This window comes from Convolutriloba macropyga, chromosome 6, assembly GCF_964194025.1.
Source record: "Convolutriloba macropyga chromosome 6, txConMacr16.3, whole genome shotgun sequence".
Classification (NCBI taxonomy): domain Eukaryota; kingdom Metazoa; phylum Xenacoelomorpha; order Acoela; family Convolutidae; genus Convolutriloba; species Convolutriloba macropyga.
The window spans coordinates 71,857,699-71,884,221 of NC_134473.1; the positions used below are offsets into that span (position 1 = coordinate 71,857,699).

At 31.9% G+C, this 26,523-nt stretch overlaps 1 protein-coding gene across 1 annotated transcript; it reads right to left on the minus strand.

The window, feature by feature from the left end:
• Nucleotides 1-3,214: 3,214 nt before the first annotated feature.
• Nucleotides 3,215-25,535, minus strand: LOC142341184 (uncharacterized). Its single transcript, XM_075392097.1, has 4 exons — nucleotides 25,448-25,535; nucleotides 7,856-8,050; nucleotides 7,053-7,234; nucleotides 3,215-3,333 (listed from the first exon to the last, which is right to left on the minus strand). The coding sequence occupies exons 1-4, from the start codon at nucleotides 25,463-25,465 to the stop codon at nucleotides 3,231-3,233; spliced, it is 498 nt and encodes a 165-aa protein (XP_075248212.1). The 5' UTR covers nucleotides 25,466-25,535; the 3' UTR covers nucleotides 3,215-3,230.
• Nucleotides 25,536-26,523: the final 988 nt, after the last annotated feature.

Consider the following 26,523-nt stretch of genomic DNA (forward strand, 5'->3'; position numbering starts at 1 on the left):
GAGTTAGATGATAAAAATTGGTGGGTAGGTGTAACTATGGTAGGACTTTCCACGCCAATGGTTATTTTTTACCAAAGTGACCCTTCATCCTTAACGAATGACCCCTGATTGACTCCTAGAGGTCAAATTTTGGGCTTTTACGAATATTAGACTTTTCGGCGGTTTTTAACTGGGGAATTGCATGAAATAGTTTCAAAATTGGAAATTACAATTGGTCTTTGGTTTAGGGTTGAGTTTAGTTATTTATTCAACACGCGATTTTTGACAGGGATTGATTCCAGCTAATTAATTTCATAGCGGAAATAGAGGTATAAGAACTTTTCAGAGCAACGTTCAATGTTTACTAAGCAAACACTGATTGACATGTCAAGCACAAATATGCGATAAAGCGGAGTGGGTTTGTTTACATATGAGTCCAAAGGTCGTTTACTTAACATAAGGAGAAAGTTGAACAATGGTTGGTAGGAGTTGAATGACAGAGCGTAATTTGATATTGGTTATTTGCATAGCAAACAAAGCCTTCCTACGGAATGTGACAGATTGCAAGTATAAGTTGCAATGCTTACTTAAGAGATTATGGTTTGTTTGATTAAGATAAGAGCGTTTTGGTAGAGTATAAATTGAAGTAACACACACACACAGACAGAGAGAGAGAGAGAGAGAGAGAGAGAGAGAGAGAGAGAGAGCGTCCAAACAATTTGCTGAGACACAGTAGAAGTGGAACACAGAAGAGATTTTGGCACAAGCGAGAGATAGTAGTTGGTTTAGTGGGACTAAAACTTTAGAAGCTTTGTGTGAAAAGCAGAGAGGAGACTGAACTGTGGAAGTTTGTAATTGCAAGACCAGTTGGGATACTGTGAGCTGTTTTGATTTAGATCATTTGGGAAATGAACCACGGAAATTTGTATTATTATTGTAATTACTATTATAAATTGTCTTGAATTTGTCTTTTCCATTGATGTGCAAGTAATTCTCTTACTTTGTTATCCATATAACTAGAATTGATATTACGAGCCCCATTGTGAATAAACTTATTTCAAGGCAATCTAATTTGCAACAACATACAAGAGTGGAGGAGGGGAAATTGCAGAGTAACAAAGTAAAGCTTGCTTCACCAATTCTAAACCTTCTATTTATTTTATTTGATCGATCTTCTGGGCGACAGATCCCCCTCACTGTTGGCCTAGTTAGCAATTCAGAAGACGACAGAAATCGTTGATCAAATTTCTTTAAAGGGTTTGTTTATTCATGATTAAACTGATATTTATAGCCATGAGAAAAATTTACAACTGCGTATTGTTTTCTTTATCTATCTGTTTCGAAGCTTAGTAAGCATATAACTTTTGTACCACCCCCACCCCCCCCCCAACCTCCTCCTCCCCCCTCAAGCACAAGTGCTTTTTTACATAGTCACGTGCTATATAGCAGCACATCATTCGTAATGGGGGGCGTAACAAACGCTGAGGGTAAGGGTGGGACAGAGTAGAATTATTTTTTTATCCAAAAAAGAACAATGACTTTGGAAGCAGACTTTTCCGTTAGAGCTACAGCTTCTTCAAATCTTGGCGCTGATTTTTGAATTATGAGTTGTATGTTTTTAAACCCAATTGAAATTGAAAACTGAGCAGGAAAATCAAGTTGCAAAACGATTCCATTGCGAATACATGCTCATGTCTGAAGACATCTTTCGGAGATGATAATCAGCTGGTTCTGACAACGGTTCTACTTCTTTTCACCCTGATTCATTTAAACCCGCATATCTTAACCCCGTATTTTTTAACCCCTCTATCATTTAACCCCTATATCATTTCAACCCTCTATCATTTCATACCGCCAATTAGGAGTCAACATTAAAGGCATATTTTGTCATAATTAAGTAGATAACTTAATTCTATGTTCGGTTGTGATAGTTTCATATCAAGTCCCACGGGCCGCTAAGGCATGGCCATGGCCCGCGAGGCATGGTCAAATCACTATATTGCTAATTAGTTAGTCCTTATTTGACAAAAGATTAAAATCGGGGTGAAATGATAGAGGGGTTAAATGATAGAGGGGTTAAATGATAGAGGGGTGAAAAAATTGGGGTTAATTGATAGGGGGTTAAATAAATAGGGGTGAAAAAACGGGACACCCTGACAACTTACAATTTCAAATGATCAGTTGTCGGCTCCATGCGAAATGACATCGACATATATTCATACCCGGGTTGACTTAAAGTTTTAATCATAGAACTTTCATATTATGGACAATCGACTTCATAAATCAAAAAAGTTTTAAACGATTGGTAAAATTATAACTTTGCCATAAGTGAAAGTTCTATGAGTAAAATTTTTCCATAAATGGAAGTTTTGTGACAACAATTTTTCCATAATATGGAAGTTCTATGGTTACTACTTCTCCATTACAACAGAAAGGAGGCATTTAAAGAGCCTTGATTTTTTCGTGAGTCCTCATAATGTTCTTAAATTAAAAGGGAAAACAATTTTGACGGTGAAATGCGGTGAAATTATGTAAGTACACTGCTAGAATAAGACAAAAAGTCACCACAATTCACCGCTAAAATATGTAATTTTTATATATATATATATATATATATATATATATATATATATACATATATATATATATATATATATATATATATATATATATATATACATATACATATATATATATATATATATTTATATATATATATATATATATATATATATATTTATATATATAATCATAATGTTATGGTCTGTGAACTCTACAATCAATAGCTGCTCATATTAAAGTTTTAGATGGAGATTTTTGTGTAGTCGATAATGTAAATTAAAATTCCTATTCGGATAGATTTAAATGGGAAACAAATGCACGAACTTTTATGACTGTCAGTGCAATTCAAGAAAAGGTGACTGGTTACATTCTCAGATATTTGCGATTGATCTTTTTATGCAAGAAATTTTGAAGAGAATTTTCAGCTGAGAAAATTTTCCTTCAGTATTTTTCTTTTTTTTTGTGTGTGTGTTTTTTTGGGTTAAACTGGCTGCAAGCTCATATTGTGAATAGAACAAAATAAAGGCTAATCAAAATGACGTTTCATATATTTTAATCAAGCGCAAAAAAAATTTTTGCCCCAAAGAAAAACTGTGGAAAAAAATATTCTATTTTAGATTAGTTCAGAATACAGTATCGTAACTGCACAATTAAGGATACCAATCTAATTGCATTGCTATAAAGTTCGGTCACAATTTTCCTTCTTTGATCATGCGTCTTTTTTCCGCCATGAAGAGGGTATATCTGCACTCTGCCTCTCTATATTGTCTCTCTCGCACCAAGATTTCTCTCCTAAAATATGACAATATATTTTTTTAAAGCTTGATGCGATGAATTATTTTTTTTCACCGTTAGATGCGGTGAAAAAAAATAATTTACCGCAACCGTGAAAGCGGTACAAAACAATTCACCGCGATTCACCGCACAAAAATGTAGGAAATGCGCGGTGAAATCTTTTTCACCGCATTTCACCGCGTTTCTTACGAAAATTCACCGCCAAACCTCGACCCCGGTTCCACAATTTTTTTACCCTGATGATACAACCTATTTGGTGTTGCATTGAGATTGATATTTGACTCTGGTGCTTAACAGGGAGCCAAGGTTGAGGTGCGCTAACAAATTTTTGATCATGTCAAGGGCCATTTTGGGATCTATTCTGTTTCGGCCCTCCAATGTTTTTATGACCCCCCGTTACAAATTATATGTTATTATATAGCACGTTACTGTGTGAGAAACTAGCACGTGCGCCGGGGGGGGGGTTGTAAAAAAATTTATGCTCACTAAGCTGGGGGGGGGGGGGCAGAATAGATCCCCATTTTGGACCGGCCCATTTTAGAGTCTGCTTGGCCTTAATATAGCCATTTTTAGGTCTGCTGAGTGTGATCATGGATACTTTCACTTTTTAGGACTAGTTAGCCTAATCAGGGCCTACTTTACGTTGTATTTACATTATTTTTCATCTATTTCTAACCACGATGCTACTTTTTTATTATTAAACATTAAAAAAGTATTCGCACTTCAAGAACCTTTAAATGTCTTATGATTGACTTGTTGAGTACATAATGTCTTAAGTCATTAAACTTGCAACAAATATGCGCAAAAAAGCAGGCAAGAAAATAAATGTATAAGTTTGAAAATTTCTGTCAATTTTTGTGTTTTTCTATCATCATATAGGAAAGAAAAAAAGTTTTGCAAAAGTTTTCTCCACGAAAGTTGAGGGGAAAAGAGTGAAGATACATAAAAGATAAAAACTAGAGAAAAAAGCCGTCGTGTTTTGTGTAATCTGATATAAAGAATTTGCCAAGATATTGAGAATAGGCTAAGGGTATTGCAACGTATCGTATTCTACCATTTTTGTGTGTTAATTCCAAATAAACTATAGCTACACCAGATAATTTTGCCACACTGGCTTTAAGGTTTTAATTTTTGCAACTCAATGACATTTTAAAAAATATTTCAAATTAATGGTTCCTACGAAGAGATATCTGCAACTTTTTATGACAATTAGAGATTTTGTTAATTATTGGTGGCTAATCTTGCAAAAATTGGGGACAGTTCAAGAGTTGCGCAATGTTTTAGATCATTAATCATTATTGTATTTCAATTCCTTTCAATTGTATTGAATATGGTTATACCAGACCTTTTTTGTATAGCGGAAATAGGATTCTACTTTTTTGCAAATCAACGAAAATTTCAAAAGGTTTTCAAAAAAAATTGCTAAAAAAATAAACTAGTTTATCTTAAATTAGTTGTTCCTTCAAATAGATATCTTCCTTTCTATAACAATTAGATTTTAGTCACGTTTCGGGTTAAACCTGCAAATGCCGGGAAGCCAAATTTTTCCTGATGTTATTGTATCTTCGACAATAAAAACCGGTCTCTGACATTAGGTTTTCCAGATATTTATAAAGAACTGACTTTTAAATATTTGGCGGGGAAATGATGAAAATAAAAAATCCTTCTAACACTTTTATAACTACTATTTTGCTTCTCATCAACTAACCTGTGGACTGGCTACAAAAAGTGGTTCTCTCTGCTAAACAATTGAGCAACATTGGAAAAAAATTGAAGACGAAGAAGAACGCCCTCAAATCGTCCGCATGGGTTGCTTTACAGACTTGCGCCACTGCCAAAACAAATTTCAACTAGATTGACACAAAGTCCACAAAACTGCTCACTTGGTGGAAATTGATGACAAAATTTATCACCAGAATCCTCAATCATCCGCGTGAGCATGTTTTTGTTAAATAAAACTTTATCTACTTGGCGTTGATTTTGCGGCAATAATCCAACTTCAAATCCAGTTGTAAATGCCACCCAGTCCGATAATCCAGTTCTGGATAGTGGAATAATTGGTTTTACATAAGCTGTGGGAAATTTCACAATTTTGTTAAATTACGAAGATTTTAAATTAGACATTTTAAAAGCGGTCCTTTCGACCCTTCCTTTTTGCTAAATTAATACGTAAGGCCTTTAAACACTTCAATAAAAAATTTAGTGGGAATTTGAGTATAAGCAGCTGAGGGAAAAATATGAAATAAATAATTACCACTTTTCATACAGAAGGATTTTTCAGAAATTAGTATTTACAGAGCACTTTTTATGTAGATGGGTTTTTCAGAGATTTATAAAGCAATTTTTCACCAAATGAACGCTCAGAATTTTATAACACATACAGATTTTTTTGCCAGCTTTAAAAGTATTTAATTTTCAGTTGCCTCTGCAAGGTTCTGAAAATAATATACCAGTTTTAAGTAAATGCTATAAAGAATTTTTTATATATATTATTTTATATAAAACTATAACTCATAGTATAGAGTCTTTTGATTAATGTGTTTGAATGTGAATATTCACTTTTATAAACCTATACTAGAAAACCGAGTATATATATATATATATATATATATATATATATATATATAACTAACAAAACTTTAATTCCTAATACAGTTTTTATAATTCTGCACTACTTAGTTTGATTATTTTGGCACTGTATGCTCACTTTGATGTCTTAAATTTTTATTCCAAATCGGATTGGTAGCTACTTAAACAAACATTAATTACTTGCTTATTAGCGGATTCTAAGGGATGTAGAAATTGAAGTAGTCTTAAACTGCGGAATCTGAGTTCCAAACAATTCTTTCATAACCATATTCCTAACTTTGAGTCAATTTTACATGTATTAAGATACAATTTGTGGATAACGATGGGTTTAATGAACCGTATGCTGCATTTCAATTAGGGGCGCTAGAGTTTAATGCGCACTCCACCTCATTTTGCGGTTTGGATAGAAATTTGATCTAATTCATTTTTGGCAATACAATTGAAAATCAAGATGCGTTTTTTATATGAAGGTTGAAATAGGAAAGAACTAAAGAAATGCTAGAAAAATATTAAAACAATTCTCTCTAGCTAGTTTTATCAGGAAGTACAAATAGCATTTATGGCTCTCTCTAGGGTGGTGATTTAGAAAAACTGTCATTCATTGGCATTTCGTAGCGGTTTGCGGGATTTCGTAGAAAGTTTCAAAATTGTTAATCTTGCGTTCTATGAGAAGTTAAAGTGATCTCGAAATTTTGGATAGAAGCTTTAACGGCTATGCAGATCTCGAGTAAAGCTAGATTTCCTCAGTGACTTCATCAGAGCCATGTTGTAGTTTATAGTTTTCTAAACTGCCAATTGGAATTGCAGAATCAGTCACTCTAGAATCAGTGCATTTATTTGACTGTCTTCTTAAAACTCGAAGTCAAGTTTGGCTTATTTCACAATGTTGGCTGGTTCTTCAAGAAGGAATGAACTGTTTTTCTGATTGTGCAAGTGTCGTGGTAGAAATTTGTATTGTTACAGCTTTTTTGGTCCCCCACGTGTACGTAATATTTTATGCGTTGCTGTGTGCTATAAAAAATTTTGCGACTATGGGGTCGTACGTGGATACTGGTGTGGGAAACATTTCATCTTCTATTTCAAAGCAACACTTCAAAAAAGATTTTTTTCCTGTCGCGTATACAAACATGAGTTCGATTTCTGTTTCAATCTGGCGAGACATTGCACTGTGGTGACGGGTAACCAGTCTGCTTTCGTTATGACCCAAAGAACACAAGGATGAAGATGAGATGGAAGGGAGGGAGGGGGAGTGGATGACGCCGTAACTCACAAACATCTTGCACGCCTGCTGGATCTGCCTATTTGAGTCCTAAACAGTATAACCCAGAGTGAGATATGCAAAGGGGGGCACGGTCCAGACGATAACCTGGATCGTGGAAAGAAAATTTACCGGAGTTAGCCAACATTCTAGTCTGGTCGATGGTTCTGTCTGGCCTAAGTATTTGCTCGCAAATTAAGATGCGCGTGAGTATATACATGCACGTGAATTACAACTCTTCGATCAGCACGGATTGACCCATACCTCAGTTTTCGTCTGCTAACTGTTCCACAATCGAGATTTGTTTGGTTCATAACTATAGTTTTAACTTCACCTCATCACAGCCTATTTGTCTAAACATGCGAAAAAATTAGTTCACATCACAACTTATAAGAGATGAATGCTTCCCTAATTTTTTACTGTTTTACTATAAATTTTTGATGTATACTTGTAATAAATGTCAGCACAATGGTTGACCATTAGAAATATTTTCCCCGTTATTTTTGGTGAACATCATCGATTCCGGTCTTTATATTAAAAATACAGCTCGAATCTTTATTTGTTCTGTTTAGCCTACAATTTGTTTTGTACATATTACCTTGAAAACCGAATGCGTGTTTCTTCTTAATTTTTAAGGTATGATTGCATTAAATAAGAGTTTCGGTTACTAACTACAGCTTTTTTCTTGATTGTGTTGGACTTAGTTGAGCCATAGACTTCAGTGGTCAAGTCCTGCGACACTCTCGACATTTTGGCTCCCAGAGTCTGCAGAGTCTCATAGCCGCTGTCTGGCTCATCAAATCCATCTATGCCAGAATTGGACAGCGTGGAAATAATTTGGGAAGTCAGCTGGTTCAACGTATCGACCTGAAAAGGGTGGTTTTTTATTAACAAAGAGGGCTCGTGTTAGACTGGTACGATTTGTTTTTAAGGGCCGCGAAACGAAATAAAACGAAGCCCTTATTTGCGATATATGGAATTTTACGCGATCAAAGTTCTTTACCAGTGTGCTGATCAATTCCATACTTCGAGGAGCAACTTTTGTGGTCGAATCATGGAGTGGTAGATAAGAAACAAAATAACAGCTGTTAAAAGTAACCCAACTTTTCCAGCTTTCGTGCAATTTCTTGACAGATTGGTTGGAATAGAAGCAAAATGATGGCAGTGAAAGTCTCCTTAATTTCCACATTTTATCAATTTTCCTCTCAAAACCGATATTTTGGACAGTTTTCGAAATTATCACAACACCAAACGGCTAATGGACCAAGATATATTTTCTCAATGATAACATGTATCAAAAATACGCTCTCAGAGCAAAAGAAGTCAAAAACAAATGTGCTCAACGTAATCGAAAAGAAGATATAAGCAAACAAAAACAACAAAACTTTTGATAAACGATTACCCCGATGCTTGATATATTCAATATCTATCGGATTAAATCAATTCGAGGCTTTCAAAGCTAACGAAAGAAACTGAAACAAAAAAAAACCAATATTGTGTCACTTCACTCTATAAAACTATGAAGATTTTAAAGCAATTTTTACAACCTATAATCAATTAAAAAAGCAGTTATAAAATTGTAATAAGTATTGTATCTGATAATTTGATAGTTCATATATTAATTGTGACTCTTTCCCAAAGTGAAAATTAAAAATTTGAAAAACTGTAGCTAACCTTTTTCAAAATTTCGTGTTGATTTATTCAACCAAAATACAATTCTCCCCATGTTTCCTTAATAACTATGAAATCTTCTCTAAGCAAATTGTTGATCAACATCAGATATTTTTGATGCAAGTTGATAATTCTGATGCAACACAACAAACAGAAACAAAAACAGACAATAGACATACCCATCCAGAACTAATAAATCGGAGTGAAGTCAATCGGATGTATTGTCAAAACAAAACCTCAATGGGCCGTCTCCGAAGTAATTAAAGTCTTTTAAAAATCTAAATGCTCCCTTTCAATTTGTTCGTTGTTTCTTTTCTGCGGGTGACCAAAATTCTAATAACCAGGCTGATCATTGCAATAAAAATTTCCCATTAAAAAAATTCTGATGCCGATTTATACTATACGACGAAAATCTATCAGGTTTTTGTTCTAGCCCCTTTTAGTGGGGTAGTAGGACCTACATATTCAACTGGTTTTTTTGTTCACTAAATTTTCACCGATCCATATATTAATTTTACTTGTTTGTGAGTGATATCATTAGAGAGTGTTTCCAGGATAGAGTTTGAAATTAAAAAGGTTCTTGTTGAAATTAACTTTTCCGTGGAGTTTCAGAGGTTTAACGATTTCTGGACGTTAGCCTAACTTCCGTTGTTTTGTTCAATTTTCGTAATTTTGCGTAAATTTTGATTCATTTTTGCTAAAATTTGATAAAAACTGTTAACAATAGTTGCATTGGTTTTAGTTTTAAAGATAAACGAGCTTCGGTGAATTGTTGGAACCATTTGTTTTGGCAGAAATTTTAAGCTAGATTATTGAAAATTCAGCAATTTTGCCTTTTTTTTCCATAAAAAATGATTTTAATATGCCTATTCGGCTTACTCTGTCCTGTTAGAGCGGTGGAGCAGAACAAACAACTACTGATGCAATTTTGCTTTAATCAGAAATTGACAAATTGCTCCTCGTCTTTCGCTAATTTAAAATGATGTCTACAAAAAACTTTGACTCTGAATTATTTAAATATTCGTTTGCCATAAAACTTTCACAATTTTTTTGAGAACTATTGCGTTTGTTAACAGCTGCTCAGCAATAGCAAGGTAAATTTGGTTCTCATCGATGACTTTTGCAAGGGTAAAGGAATCGGGTTGTATTTTGTGTCGACCCAATTCGAAGAATTATTTTGCGATTGTTATCATCCCAATTACTAAAAGGAAAATCTTCTTTGATTTTAAACTTCAATTAATAAAAGATTCTTTTTTGGTCCATTAAGATCCAATGAAGCAATATTGAGTAAAGCTCATGATTTTTATGACTCAGAAAAAACGTTTACCTAAACTTTCAATAATTTCTTGAGATTTAGCAGTTTTTGACGTCCTTTTTTGACGTTCTCATTACTACGTCTAATTATTCAAATGTCTAATTTGGTATCTAGGTAGCTAAAATTGATAATATCTAATACTTCGAACTGACATACAATGGTTTTTTTGGTAATATAACTCGATGAGTGTCCAAAATTCATCTTTTATTATTGATATTTTTGGACAAATTAGCAAATTTCAGTAACTTTTTTTGTTTCAGTAACCTTTTTTGAATGATTTTTGATTTAATGGAAAATGAGTTAGATATAAGACCAGATCAGATGCAAATTTAAATTTCTATAGCTCAAAAATTTTCAGATTTTAATGTGGCGCAGTAAAATTTTTTTGAAATACTCTTGCGTTTTCTGTTTTTTTTAATGTTAGTTCCATAATAAAATGATTTAATTTAAAAAAACAATCATTGATTTTTCCCAGTTACGTGCAAATGGTGGAGAGTGAAAATACTGAAAATTTTTAGCTAAAAGCATATGTTTTTTGACTTCAATACACTTTGCATAAATTTTTGCGCGAAAGTTTTAGTTCTGCCTGTATCCAATCTGCTTAATGCGTAGTCTTTTGACCTAATATAACTATTGACAACTTGAATTGGTTTCCTAAGTAAAATGTTAAACTATTTACCATTTATATTTGAATGTCTAAGGTTGTTATGTCGTACTCATTTTGTTCTAAAAAAAGTGGTATGTGAAGTTTAATCTCAGTTCTGCCTTTTTTAGCGTAGACTCAATAAAGAGAGAGAGGTCAATCTTTTTCAAGTGAACTAAAGTGTAGTCACAATTGCTGTTTTATAATTAAATTAATGGATTTTTTACGCTGAAACTACGAGTTTTTTTATTCACTTTTCTATGTTTTGACAACTTTCAATAGTTGAGTCTCTCTTTTACTATCTTGTTGCACAATTAAATTATTAGCACAATTGTGACAAGCGGTATATCACAATAATGGCGTTCAAATAAGGCACAAGTGATTGTCTCTAATATTTTTGATCTTTCTTTGGCTCTTTATAAATGTTTTTGATCTCTGTTCAACAGATTTGTATCTTAAAGGCTTCGACAACGTTTTATCGCAAAACTGAAATTGATTAGTGCATCTTATTGTTCCTTTTGTAGTCGTATAACATTTTGGATAACGACAGAGCTCAATGGTGACCATGTATGAAGTTATGAATAAAGTCCTTATGCCCTTGAAAGAATTCAGTTGATGGCTAGTTGCTGTCATGACTTCGGTCTCATATCTTTTCTGGTCAATGTCAGATCATTTGTTCTAATTTATTTTTTATCTGATGCTTTTTGAACTTTTCATTCAGTTTTTCAAGAAAAATTGTTAAAGACAGAATTTTGGTAGTCAGCAATGCTTTTTGTTTTTATTTGATTTTGTTGCTTGTCTTGTCTCTTACACTCCTTAGGTTCAGGTATCATATGCCCTCTGAAAATTCCTTGTTTCTTTCGTATAGTGCTAAGAGCTTAAATTGTTTTATAAATGGATACATCTATTTTTTGCGAACAGTATGTGGTTTTTTGAAAATTTCCTCTTTTTTCCTCATTTGGTGGCCAAATAAGTAAAAAATTTGTCGAAAGAGAGTTGGAACATGTTGTGCAAAAACATATTAACGATCCTCCTTGTTTGCTATAGTATTTGAAAATTTAAGAGTTATTGAAAAGAATATAACCGTGAACGAACAGTTCGTGGTTTATTTACATATTTTTATGTGTTTCTAATTGCTCTAGCAGCCTGTTGGTTGCAGAAAAGCACTAGCAAGGAGACGTGATAAGGTGCGTTCACACGTATAGTTCCAACCCTGTTCATCATCATATTGAACATAAAGGTCTATCAAATAGGGAACAGATAGAAAACCCCCAGTTATTGAAGTTTTAGAAAAAATGTTTACAAACAAAAAGATCGCCTTCTACGCAGAAAAATCAGTAGAGAAAAAAATGCCACTTTAGATTGATGAGCTCAAGCATTATTAGAAAAGCAGTTCCATACAAATAACAAAATCAAACAACAATAAAAACAAACATTAACTACATTCCAAATCCTATGTCTTTTTTTTTAAAAAAAAAAACAAAGTTATTAGCAAGGTGTATATAACGTCAGATAAAACTGAAACTAAATAAAACTTGTACATCACTAAAAATTATATGGAACTTCTCCATAATAAGGCTCGATAACAATGAGACAAAGAACTGAAAAAACAACAAAATAAATAATATGGTATAAGTTTTTAAAAAACTATTTAGTTTCAACGTAATCAGATCCAATAGATAACAATTGAAAACAGCCAACCTGCTTCTGAACACAAACGATTCTACGGGGCAAAAAATTGTCGTTAGTCAAATTTTTTTTGCAGTTACATAAAGAAGAAGTGGAGACATCAAACAAAATATAATTTAAAACCTGCGAGAAAGCGCTGTCGAAGCCGTAAAGGTTTTTCCCCCTTAAAATATGTTCAATTGAGCCTTCATCGAAAGCCAATAGTATGGTACGCGGTTTTTAATGAGAATAGTTAAAAAGTAGAGAAAAAGGGCAAAATAAGTAATACTTTTGTATTTTTAGAAATCAAATATTTTGAAAGTCATGAAGGCCATTAGATACAAAACGAATTCTATAAAAAAGTTCGTTTATTCAATCAAAAGAAGCGCTTGAGATTTGTAATTATTAGGAATATGTCTTGCGGGTACAAAAAAGCGTCAAAATTAGACAAAAATCAAAAAATAATAACGGCTTTCAAAATAATTGTTTTCGGAAAAATTGCAAAATTTGTTGCGTTTATTTGCGACAAACCTGTGTCGAAGCCCAAAAATCAAAACGCCATTTTATAAGAAAACATTTAATTTTGTGCACTTGCACCATCCCTTGACGAGAACAATGTCATATTTGATCGGTAATAAATGAGACTAAGTAACAAACAGACAAAAAAGAACGAAAGTTAAAAAATTGTTTTTTTTTAAACAATTGTTTTCAAAATCATGAAAGTCATGAGCTATCTACTCAAACCAAAATATAGGCTCACTTGTTCCACCATAAAAAGCTAGTGAGACCTGTCAGTCCTCAAAGTTTCATACGAATAAAAAGACAAAATTAAAACTAAAATTAAAAACAAATGTAAAAAACTCAACTAAATTCTTTGTGAAATAGGTGTCAAAAATAGGCCGTTAAAACCAAAATTTGTGCCTTTAAAGATTTTTATGTGTTCAACTGTGACTTATTTCGATGGCCAATAAGGTAAAATGTGGACTTCCAATAATGTGATAAGGTGACAAAACGAGAAAATAACGTGAAATGCATAAAATTAAAAAGAAGTGTGATTAATAGTAGTATCAAAGCCATAAAACAATAAAATGCAAAAAAAAAATAAATCACAAGAAAAAAAAAGGAAGACGAAGCACTCTTTCTCTGCTGACACTAAGCTACAGTTTGACCAAGTTAGGAGAAAAATAACTGCATATTTAAAAAAAAACATTGTTTATTTAAAAATCAACAATTTTAAAAGTCAAAACGACCGATATCTTTCGAGTAGAAAAACTGTGTATAGACCCAATTATTACAATCCGAATTTTTTTTGGATTGTAACCGTCCAAGATTGCACCAAAAACAGCCCTGCATTTCGTCCAGTGAAGGCACTCAATTTTTTTGAATTATTAAGATCTGGATAATTGGTTTGATAAAAGATCAAAAATAATTTCTGTAATTTTGATAATCATAGAGTAAAGTTACCAAGAAACGGCAAAATATTAATTCCAGAATACTCTCATTGGAAGTGGGAATAGGAGTAGCTCCCTTTGTTGTTTAAAATGATTGTGTCAGTTCTTTTGTGTGTGCACTTTTGGCAAATTTAATCAAAGCGGACTATTGAAGCTTATTTCGGGCAATTTCGTGGAAAAAGGCTTAATTTCAAAATTTCTGGCCACAATTTGAGCCGAATAAAATAAATCAAAATAGTGCAATTAAATAATTTAACATATTTCCGCAAAATTAACAAAAACGTGGACAAAATTGACAAAAATTGGTTAAAAATGTGATTAAAAACAGCTGCATTACGCTCATATTTGCAAAACTTCAAACCCCTTTTTTTCCTATAAAAAGCAAAAAAAGAAGAAAAATTAATCCCATATTCTACGGTTGACGGGCTTGGTAATGATACCACTCATAACACTCTACGATGAGAATATCGAGTCAAAATAGTCTGAACAAAAAAGCAATTTGATTATATAGTTCCTCCCCCTCAAGAGGGTCGGAACAAAAATATGAAATTTTATGGGTGCCTCCTCCTTTTTGAAGAAAAATTGGTGCAGTTGATGTGTTGTTAACGTCAAACTATAATCAAAAATTGACGTTCCGAATCATTTCTTGAAAACGTTTCAAAACTTGAGCATCAGTTCAGTTGAGGTTCTTTCCCAGCAATTTTTTTTGTTTTCCTTTTTAAAGCCGGTGACAATATAAAACTTAAAAAAAATCAACATATGACTGTTTCACGTTTACATTTGGAGGGGGAACTATATACTCAAAAGGGTTTTTTTTTGTTCAAACAATTTCGGCCGATCGATTTTTTCATTGTGGAGAAATGTAACTGGTATCAATAAAAATCTTGTCCCGCGTAGAATTCAAAGTAATTTTTTTTAATTTCTTTTTTTTCGAGGATTTATCGAGATTTAAAGTTTTGTGTGAACAGAGGACATTTGCCATAATTTTGTTCACTTTTATGTAAATTTCCGTAACTTTTTCTATAAAAAAAATTAATTCAAAATTACATTTCACGCTACTAATTGAAGCTTGCATTCCTGATAGACAAAACGCAATAAAAATGCAAGTATTGGTCTCATGTGTAAGTTTACTATCAGAATGACGATCCTCACTTACAATAAAATTAAGCCAAATGAACAAAAAAATTTTTTTTCAGGAATCGCTCTTGTTTTATTCTGGCTTTTACTCTAACTTTTCGTAGTTTTCAAAGAAGTTTTGATTTTCGTTTTGGTATTTAACTTAGTTTTTGTAGTCAAATAGCATAAACTAGTTGACTTAAATAGCAATAGGCTTCCTATTGACCATTAGGGGAATCTATCTAGTGCCTTGAGCTGACAGCTAATGGCTGTTAAGAAATTGAAAATAATTTTTTGAATTTTTTGAACATTCACCGATCTTAACTTTGTTTTCTGGAACTGAAATTCGCTTCAATAAAAACAGGACCTCCTTCCTTCCCCTTTTCATTCTTTATGTTACCTTTAAAATCTTAAGACCTTATCTTAATACTGATTGTTTCCATTTGTATAGAAAGGGCGTTCAATAGATCATAGGGAAAATACTTAGAGAAAAGCTTATGAATTGAATGGCGTCGACACTTTCTTCTCGCAATCTTCTATTGATTTTTTGGTTTTTGACTGTATTTGTTGTTGTTTTCATAGCCGTAAGACTTATTGTGATGCCGTATTGATGACATATGAATGACGAACATCATAGTCCTCCCATCGAATCATAACTCAACTGAGCGTATTTACTACCAATGAAAGCAATTGAATTCAATGGCAAGATAATACGTGGTTTTTTCAAAAAATTCGTGGTTATGATTCACTTGTTCATTTTCCTTGATCACCTGAATTCATATTTTTTAAGCACATAAGCATAACTTTTTATTTAAAAAATAATAAAATGAACGTTTGTACTGAAAAAATCACTAATTATTGGCTTCGACAATTTTCCCTCAATTATTTTAATTTGCTGTTTTTGAATGCTTTTTATTCTTTTTGTAGTGGTAAAAAGCTCAGATGTCCCATAACCTACTAATTGAGAATTGAATATTTGATGGTTTTCAATGCAATCAGTTTATAGCGAATAGTCTTAAAGTTTATATTATTATTTGTTTTCAGAAAATTTTTTGATATTTTCATCTTTTGTTGTTCTTTTCGCCAATTTGTAAATTATTCTCATCACCGAGAGTTTCCATTTAATTCCATGTAATTGAAAAGTTAAGGTGTTTATTGATATTATGTCTTAACTGGTGTTTTGTTTGGTTGAATTTTTTGTTCTTTATGGTTCTTTATGAATTTTTTGTGATTGGTCAAAATTATGGTATCTTTTGCTGTTTTTTTAAAAAGTTCGCATGATAAGAGATCTCAATGACTTACAAATCAGGACCGAGTGAACTTAGTTAATCGTTCAGTATACTTTCGGCTGAAATAGGTAAATAGCAATTGAATTAAATGAAACAACATACAGATAGAATATAATGATTTTAATGGCTTCAATAATTTGTTTTTACGCAATTTCTTTGTGTTTTCTGTTAGTTTTTCTTCAAATTTAGTTCGCACCTAAAGTTCCAACACCGTTCATTGATATTTTTGGCATAAACTCTACCAAACAAAAAGATTGCCTCTTCTACGCAGAAAACTCAGTGGAGTAAAACAAAAATGCAGCTTTGGATTGATGAGATTAACCATTTTTTGAACAACAAAGCAAGATGCATAAATAAACCAACGAACAGTAACAACAAACATTAATTATATCCAAACCCCTATGTCCAATTAAAATAAAAACAAAACTTATTAGCAAGGTCAAAATAGCGTCAGATAAAACTGAAACTAAATAAAACAACTTGTACCTCACTAAAGATTATATGGAACAACTCCATATTAAGGATCGACAACAATGCGACAAAGAACAAAAAACCAGCAAAATTTTAAAAAAATGGTAAAAATTTTTAAAAAAACATTTAATTTCAACGTAATGATAGCAATTGAAAAGATCTAAAATGTTTCTGATCACAAACGCTTTGATGGGAAGGCAGTAAAAACTGTCTTTATTCAATTTGTTATGCGGCTATAAAAAGAAGAAATCAAGACATCAAAAAAAATTTGATTCAAAACATGTGAGAAACGCTGTCGAAGCCGTAGAGGCATTTTTTGCCCTTCAAAATTTGTTCAATTGAGCCTTCATCGACAGCCAATAATATGGTACTTGAGCTCTTTTTTAATGAGAATAGCTAATAAGTAGCGAAAAAGAAGAAAAAAAAGGGCAAATTTATGCAACACTTTTGTATTTTTTGAAAATAATTGTTTAGATGGTCATGAAAGCCATTACATAAAAAATGAATTAATTAAATAGGTTCGTTTATTCGTCCAAAGGAAGCACTTTAGACCTGTAATTGTTAGGAATATGTTCTACGTTTAAAAAAACATCAAAATTAGACACAAATCAAAAATTAATTTTGGCTTTCATGACTTTCAAAATATTTCTTTTCGAAAAATTAGCCAAAATTTGCCGAAATTTGCCAAAAGACTTGGTCAAACCAGTTAATTCAAAACGCAATCTTTAAAAACATTTGATCCTATTCAATTGCACCTTCCTTTGACGAGAAAAAAGTCATAAGTGACCTGTAAAAAAGAGACTACGTAACAAACAGACATAAAAGAACAGAAGTAAAAAAAAACGTTTTTTGTTTTAAAAAATAAATGTTTTCAAAGTCATAAAAGCCGTCAGCTATCTACTCAAATAAAAAAATAGGCTCACTTATTTGCCATAAAACGCCAATGAGACCTGTCAATCCTGAAAATTTCATACCAATAGAAAGATAAAATAAAAAACTACATTTAAAAACAAATGTAAAAACTCAATTAAATTCTTTGAGAAAAGGGTTGTCAAAGCCGTTAAAACCAAAATCCGTGCCTTTTAAGATTTTTATGTGTTCAACTGTGACTCACTTTGAACGCCAATAAATCAATATGTGGACTTTCATTAATGTGATGTTGTGACAAAACGAGAAGAAAAGTTGAAAGTTGGGCCATTGCAATAAAAGAAAAAGAATTGTGAATATTAGTAGTATCAAAGCCAGAAAACAATAACGCGCAAAAAAATATTAAATCATCAGAAAAAAAAGAGGAAGAAGAAGCACTCTTTCTTTGCTGACACCAAGCTACAAGTTGACCAAGTTAGGACAAAAATAATTGCATAGTTTAAAAAACCATTGTTTATTTAAAAATCCACAGTTTTAAAAGTCAAAGCGACTGATATGTTCCGAGTAGAAAAACTATATATATATATATATATATATATATATATATATATATATATACCAACCTATCAAAATCCGATTTATTTTTGGACTGTAGCCGTCCAAAATTGCACCAGCCCTGCAATTCATGTTCGTCCATTAAAAGCACTCAATTTTTTTTGAATGTTTCGGATCTAGATAACTGGTTAGTTAAAAGATCAAAAATAATTGCTGCGTTTTTGATAATTATAGAATAAAATTAGCAAAAAACGGCAAAATAATAATTCCAGAATACTCTCATTGGAAGTGGGAGTAGAAAGAGCTCTCTTTGTTGTTTAAAATGATTGTGTTAGTTCTTTTGTGTGTGCACTTTTGGCAAATTTAATCAAAGCGGACTATTGAAGCTTATATCGCGCAATTTCGTGGAAAAAGGCCTAATTTCGAAATTTTTAGCCACAATTTTAGCCAAATAAAATAAATCAAAATAGTGCAGTTATATATGTTAAATATTTTAACATATTTTAGCAAAATCAACAAAAACTTGGACAAAATTGACAAAACTTGGTTAAAAATGTGAATAAAAACAGCTGCATTACGCTCATATTCACAAAACTTCAAAACCTCCATATTTTCCTAGATTTAAACCTTACCGAGATTTAAACTGTTGTGTGAACAAAGGATATTTGCCCTAATTTTGTTCACTTATAGCTTTATTTTTGTATTTCTTTTCCATAATATACTAAATCAAAATTACATTTCACGCTACCAATTGAAACAATTTTTGCTTTCCTAATAGACGAAAGGCGACAAAAATGCTAGTTTTGGTCTAATGTGTAAGTTTACTGTCAGAAATTAAACTCGTATTCTCTTTTAGAGATGTTTTTTTAATTTTTCACATTTTTTTTTAAAGTCACTTTTAGGCTAGTTCTTAGGCACTTTCAACTTTTTATATCAAAGTTCCGTTAATGACGAACCTCACTTACAGTCAAATGAAGCCTAATGATCAAAAAATTTTTCTTCCCAGGATGCGGCCTGGTTTTCTTTTGGCTTCTACTCTAACTTTTCTTAATTTTTAATGAAATTTTTGTTTTCCTTTCGAGATTTTACTGAATTTTTTTTGGTCCTATAGCATAGACTCGTTGAATAAAAATACAAAAAGCTTCCTAATGACCATTAAGGGAACCTATCTAGTGCTTTGAGCTGACAGCTAATGGCTGTTAAGAAATTCAAAAACAATTTTCGAACTTTTTTGAACATTTATCAATCTTAAACTTTTTTTCGAACTGCAACTCGCTTCAATAATAACAGGAGCTCCTTGCTTCCTTTTTTTCAATATTTTGGTTCTTTTTGAAATCATATGAAATTATCTTAATACTGATTGTTTCCATTTGCTTAAAGAAGACGTTCAATGGATCATAGGGAAAATACTCTGAGAAAAAGTTTTGAACTAAATGGCTTCGACACAATTTTCTCTCGCTAATTTCTATTGAAATTTTGGTTTTTGACAATAATTGTTGTTGTTTTTATAGCCATTAGATCTATTGTGATGCCTTATCGGTCATATATGAATTACGAACATCTTAGTCTTCCCATAGAGTCATAACTCAGCGTATTTACTGACTTCCGTTTTTTGTTTTGAAAAATTCATGGTTCTGATACACTTGTTCATTTTTTCTGATTTTTTGAAGTCATATTTTTCAAACGCAAAAGCATACCGTTGTTCCTGAAAAAGAATAAAAAATAATGATTTTACTGAAAAAATTACTTTTAATTGCTTCAACAGTTTTCGATATCAATTTTTTTTACTTTGCTATTTTTGAATGTTTTTTATCCTGAGAGGTTCCATAAACTACTAATTGAGAATTGATTGAATGATGGTTTTAAATGCATTCAGTTTATAGCGAAAAGTCTTAAAGTTTATGATATTATTTGTTTTCAAAAATATTTTAAAATTTTCAGCTTTTTTTGTTCTTATCGTCAATTTGTAACTTATTCTCATCACTGAGACTTCCCACTCATTTCCACGTAATTGAAAAGCTAACGTTTTTGTTGATATAATGTCGTAACTGGTGTTTTGTTTGGTGGACGATATGCTTTTTTATGAATTTGTTGTGAGTGGTCAATAATTGTGTTTCTTTTTCTGTTTTTTTAAGCATATTCGTGTAATAACAGATCCCAATGATTTTCAAATCAAGACCGAGTGATCTTATTCAATCGTTCATTTTAAATTTGGCTTAAATAATTAAATAGCAATTGAAAAAAGAGGAAAAATATACAGATAATGCTCATGTTTTAAATGGCTTCGATAATTTGTTCAACTTTAGCTCATTTCGGTAGACATGACCTGTGAACAAATACCGGTCATGTCTTTTTGGTACGGACTTTTTAGTAAATAAATCAAGATTTATTTTGCTAAAAGCTAAAGGTTTCTGAGACGTTTGAAGTTGTGTTAGTTCTTTTGTGTGTGAACTTTTGCCAAATTTAGTCAAAGCGGACTATTGAAGCTTATATCGGGCAATTTCGTGAAAAAAGTCCTAATTTCAAAATTCTTAGCCACAATTTTAGCCAAATAAAATAAATCAAAATAGTGCAGTTAAATATTTTAACACATTTTAGCCAAATTGACAAAAACTTGACAAAATTGACAAAACTTTGTTAAAAATGTGAATAAAAACAGCTGCATTACGCTCATATTCACAAAACTTCAAAACCTCCATATTTTCCTATAAAAAGCGAAAAAAGAAAAAAATTAATTCCATATTCTACGCTGGACGGGCTTTGTAATGATACCACTCCAATTCTCGACGATGAAAATATCGAGCGGTCAAAAGTGTTTGAACAAAAAACCAGTTGAGTCTATAGTTCCTCCCCACTCATTAATTAGTTATGATTAATTTTTTTCCTGAAAACTTTTCAAAACATGAGCATCAGCTCAATTGGAGTTTATTTTGCAGGAACATTTTTATTTTTGTTTTTCAAAGTCAGTGACGCTAGAAAACTTACCAAAAAAATCAATATGTGTTTCACATTTACCTTATTGTTCCGACTTCACTTGTGGGGGGGAAGAATTATACACTCAAATGTGTTTTTTCTTGTTCATACAATTTTGGCCGATCGATATATTCACTGATGAGAAATGTGAGTGATATCAATAAAAAGCCCGTCCCGCGTAGAATTCGAAATTAAAAAGATTTTTCTCCAATTTCTTTTTTTTCGAGGAGTTACCGAGATTTAAACTGTTGTGTGAACAAAGGACATTTGCCCTAATTTTGTTCACTTTTAGCTTTATTTTTGTATTTTTTTCCAAAATAAACTAAATCAAAATTTACATTTCACGCTACCAATTGAAACAATTTTTGCTTTCCTAATAGACGAAAGGCGACAAAAATGCTAGTTTTGGTCTAATGTGTAAGTTTACTGTCAGAAAACAAACTCGTATTCTCTTTTAGAGATGTTTTTTTAATTTTTCACATTTTTTTTGTTTTTTAAAGTCACTTTTAGGCTAGTTTTTAGGCACTTTCAACTTTTTATATCAAGGTTCCGTTAATGACGAACCTCACTTACAGTCAAACGAAGCCTAATGATCTAAAATTTTTTCTTTCCAGGAAGCGGCCTGGTTTTCTTTTGGCTTCTACTCTAACTTTTTGTAATTTTTAATGAAATTTTTGTTTTCCTTTCGAGATTTTACTGAATTTTTTTGGTCCTATAGCATAGACTCGTTGAATGAAAATACAAAAAGCTTCCTAATGACCATTAAGGGAACCTATCTAGTGCTTTGAGCTGACAGCTAATGGCTGTTAAGAAATTCAAAAACAATTTTCGAACTTTTTTGAACATTTATCAATCTTAAACTTTTTTTCGAACTGCAACTCGCTTCAATAATAACAGGAGCTCCTTGCTTCCTTTTTTTCAATATTTTGGTTCTTTTTGAAATCATATGAAATTATCTTAATACTGATTGTTTCCTTTTGCTTAAAGAAGACGTTCAATGGATCATAGGGAAAATACTCTGAGAAAAAGTTTTGAACTAAATGGCTTCGACACAATTTTCTCTCGCTAATTTCTATTGAAATTTTAGTTTTTGACAATAATTGTTGTTGTTTTCATAGCCATTAGATTTATTGTGATGCCTTATCGTTCATATATGAATTACGAACATCTCAGTCTTCCCATAGTGTCATAACTCAGAGTATTTACTGACTTCCGTTGATTGCTATTGAATTTAATGTCATGAAATTACTTTTTTTTTTGAAAAATTCATGGTTTTGATACCCTTGTTCATTTTTCCAGATTTTTTGAAGTCATATTTTTCAAACACAGAAGCAAACCATTGTTCCTGAGAAAGAATAAAAAAAAATGTTTTTACTGAAAAATTACTTTTTAATTGCTTCAACACTTTTCGCTCTCAATTTTTTTTACTTTGCTATTTTTGAAAGTTTTTTTTATTCTGAGTGGTTCCATAAATAACTAATTGAGAATTGATTGAATGATGGTTTTAAATGCATTCAGTTTATAGCGAAAAGTCTTAAAGTTTATGATATTATTTGTTTTCAAAAATATTTTAAAATTTTCAGCTTTTTTTGTTCTTATCGTCAATTTGTAACTTATTCTCATCACTGAGACTTCCCACTCATTTCCACGTAATTGAAAAGCTAACGTTTTTGTTGATATAATGTCGTAACTGGTGTTTTGTTTGGTGGACGATATGCTTTTTTATGAATTTTTTCTGTGTGGTCAATAATTGTGTTTCTTTTTCTGTTTTTTTAAGCATATTCGTGTAATAACAGATCCCAATTATTTTCAAATCAAGACCGAGTGATCTTATTCAATCGTTCCTTTTAAATTTTGCTCAAATAATTAAATAGCAATTGAAATAAGAGGAACAATATATAGATAACAGCTCATGTTTTAAATGGCTTCGATAATTTGTGTTTTCGCAATTTCTTTGTTTGTTTTTTTTTCTTCAACTTTAGCTCGTTTCGGTAGACATGATCTGTAAACAAATACCGGTCATTTCTTTTTGGTACGGAAGTTTTAGGAAATAAATCATGATTTATTTTAATAAAGGCTAAGGGTTTCTGAGACGTTTGAAGTTATGAAACGTTTTTAAAATTGTTGATTGAATTTTGCCTCGTTATTTCTTTTTGTCGACCTTCTACCTGGTCCCATTATGGAAAAACCAAATCTGCTGTTTAATTTAGAGAAAGTAAATTTGTGTTTAGTCAGGAGAAAGTAAAGTAGCTAAGGTTTTATCTGATTGCATTTTGACGTTGTTACTAGGTGCTTTTAAATTTACATATTGAGTTTTTGCAGTGAAATTTTCGTTTTTGTTTTTGGGGATTTTGTTTATTTTCTCGTAGTCTCTTAAATGAAGGATCTCGAGAGCGCTGTAATGAAGCATGGCATCATGTAATTCAATTAGTAGTTTGGGGTGTGTGACGATTTTTTTAAACTCAAACATCTATTTTTGATTATCTCTTAATTTGGTTGACAATTAGGTCAAAAACGTAGATGAGCTCGGGTCGTAACATCATGTGCAAACGCACATTAAAGAGCCTCCTTGTTTGGAATAAAGATGAGAAGAGTTGTTCAAATTTTTTTCAATTTTTCTAAAAATTTTCCTGTTCTGTTCTCCGCCAAACAGCGGAAAGCTCAAAGTTTAGCATGAACATCGCATGATAGATGATGAACGCAAATATATATAAGAGAGGACAAAGCTTCGCCTTTTCATAAAATAAATGAGCTTATCATGATCCCAGAAGTTTTTTTGCTGTTGACAAGTTTTTTAATTTTCGCTGAAGCAGTAAAAATTATTGATAAATTTTAATTAATTGAAATTACTTAATTTTATTAATCGTGGTAAACCAATTCATCGGAAAGCACAGAAAGGTATTTTTATTTGACCAGAATTTAACCATTAAGTAATTGTCAGATTGGAAGGACAATGTCTACAAGTAAAAATGGCAACAGTTGAATTTCATCGTTTCCATGCAACATCCGAAACAGAAACTGCTGAATTTTGCAACCATAAGGAAGAGTCCTTTTTCTATCAAGATATATGATTTACGTAGTTATCCGATCTAAGCGTTGAGTTTTCTAAAAAATCCTACACATATTTATCCAATGGTTCTCTCAATGGAAAATATTGCTTTTATATATGTTCTCAGCCCATAAACAAATTAAGCGGATTATAACGCTATTTATCCGATAAAAATTTTATTTTTTTTCAGCGGTTGTCCACGTCTAATGCATTTCTTACATGATCATGGTTTCCAAACAGGAGATGAAAGTGCTAATTTTTGATCTTTTGAGATTTAAAAAGGTAAATTATGAAATGCCCCTCCCCAACACTGGGTGAATATTGGCTGTTCTGGGGCCCTCCCAGCACTACGTCTTCATAAAGCATTTCGTATTGATTAAATCTATCAATAAAATGATTATATATAAACATCAGCTGAGGAAGAAAAACAAAAGACATACAGCTTTAGAAAACCAACAACTAATGACGAAAGTGGATGAGTCAAACGATTGAGATAAAATTTTGTAATGAATGCGTTGAAAGCGGGTGAAATGTTTTATGTAGGAAATGCTATGAAGGTGCCATTTTTCGTGTTTTTTATAATGCAAGAATGTCCTGAAAAGTAACTGAACTTTTTGGAAAAATTGTGTCGATTTCGGGTATAACATTCGATGAAATTACTGATTTCCAAACCTTCCGAAGTTTTGATTGTGAAAAAATGAGCTGATGTTTTGCAAAAATGCCGTAACAAGTGCTACAAATATTTATGTTGCGCTCATTCAATTTCTCGAAAAGTTCGACACACAGATTTCTCTACTTACATCAGCTCACACCTTGACTCTGGCAGCCCGATATACATGTGCAGAAGTGGTTTTTTAAAACTTGTGGACAGAGTAGCTGCGTTCATAAGCCCCTGCGAACAATATATAGTGTTTTTTTTGCTTTGCGCTGATAATAAAAAAGCTTGTATAATCAGTTAAGAATGAGTGGTTTTTGGCAAAAAAAACTCCGAGAACAAAACACCCAATTTTTGATTGCATAAAATCCCCGAGCATATAAATGGAGTGCAAAATTATCTATTTGTAGACAGCCATATTTTTATCACCAGGGAGGGGCAGGGCGAGATACGGAGTGAACACTTCTCAACTGAGGCGTTTAAAAATGTTCAAAGAGAACTTATGGAGATTTAAATAAATGAATTATTATGGCATACAAACCTTGTTTATTCCGTTCATGACGACAGTAGATAAAAAGTAGATAATGTCCTCATAAACTGAATATTAAAAGAATGAATCGGAATAATGTAATATGGTTCACTATCCCCTTAAATCTCACTATAATAATCAATAACTGTTTCACTTTTTTCCATTCTTAGCTAAAAACAGCCGCTGCTATTGTTTTCACCAGGTGGTGAAAATGTAAAGGGGGATGAAATATGTATTTATTGAAGCATTTAGAAGAAATATAAATTGTGGACAAATATGGATTTTGATAGTGAAGCTACGCTAGAGATCTTCTTTGGTTGTCATAATGAAGTCTGGACAAACTGACAGATCAGATAGGTGAAGAGTAAGCGCATGCAATTTTATCATTTAGGGTGGACATTCCTTAACAATTAAAGGAAGGCCGTTCAAATCACAGAATCTGTTTTTGAAAAATAACTCTCATTAGATTATGAACAAATCATTGACTCTATTTGTGGAATTTAACTTGCAGTAGATTATGACCCTCTTTTTATTGATATTTTAATACCCGGGTAAATGTAAAAGTTGCTAAATATTGCAAAATTTCCAATTAATTTGATGAGATATTGTAAGAATTGCGTTGAAAGAAAAATTCTCCTCAGTTGAAAATTCACATGTGTGCCGTAGATGTTAATAGACGACCCGCTTAAAATTATCTGGTATCATAACTTAAGAATTAGGCGAAAGGGATGAAAACTCTAAAACTCTTTCATGTGCAATACCTCATTTTTTGTGTAATGATTTATCACACAATTTTTCGATGTAACAAGGAGGCTCGTTAATGTGCGTTTGCACATGATGTTCCGACACGAGCTCATCGACATTTTTGAATTAATTGTCAACCAAATGAAGAGATAACAAAAACAGATGTTTGAAATAAAAAAATTGTAACAAAAAACCTAACTACTTATTGAAATACATAATGCCATGCCCCATTACAACACTCACGAGTTCTGCCATTGAAGAGACTACGAGAAAAAAACAAACAATAAAATAATCAAAAACAAAAATTTCAGGGCAAAAACTCAATATCTAAACTTAAAAGCACC

Excerpts from the sequence above, each read along its gene's own strand:
- LOC142341184 (XM_075392097.1), bottom strand. Across the intron at positions 7,235-7,855 it reads CAATCAAGAAAAAAGCTGTA|GACTCAAATAGGCAGATCCA; the intron begins GTTAGTAACCGA and ends TATACTGTTTAG. Across the intron at positions 3,334-7,052 it reads GAAACAGAAATCGAACTCAT|GAGAGAAATCTTGGTGCGAG; the intron begins GTTTGTATACGC and ends GTCATATTTTAG.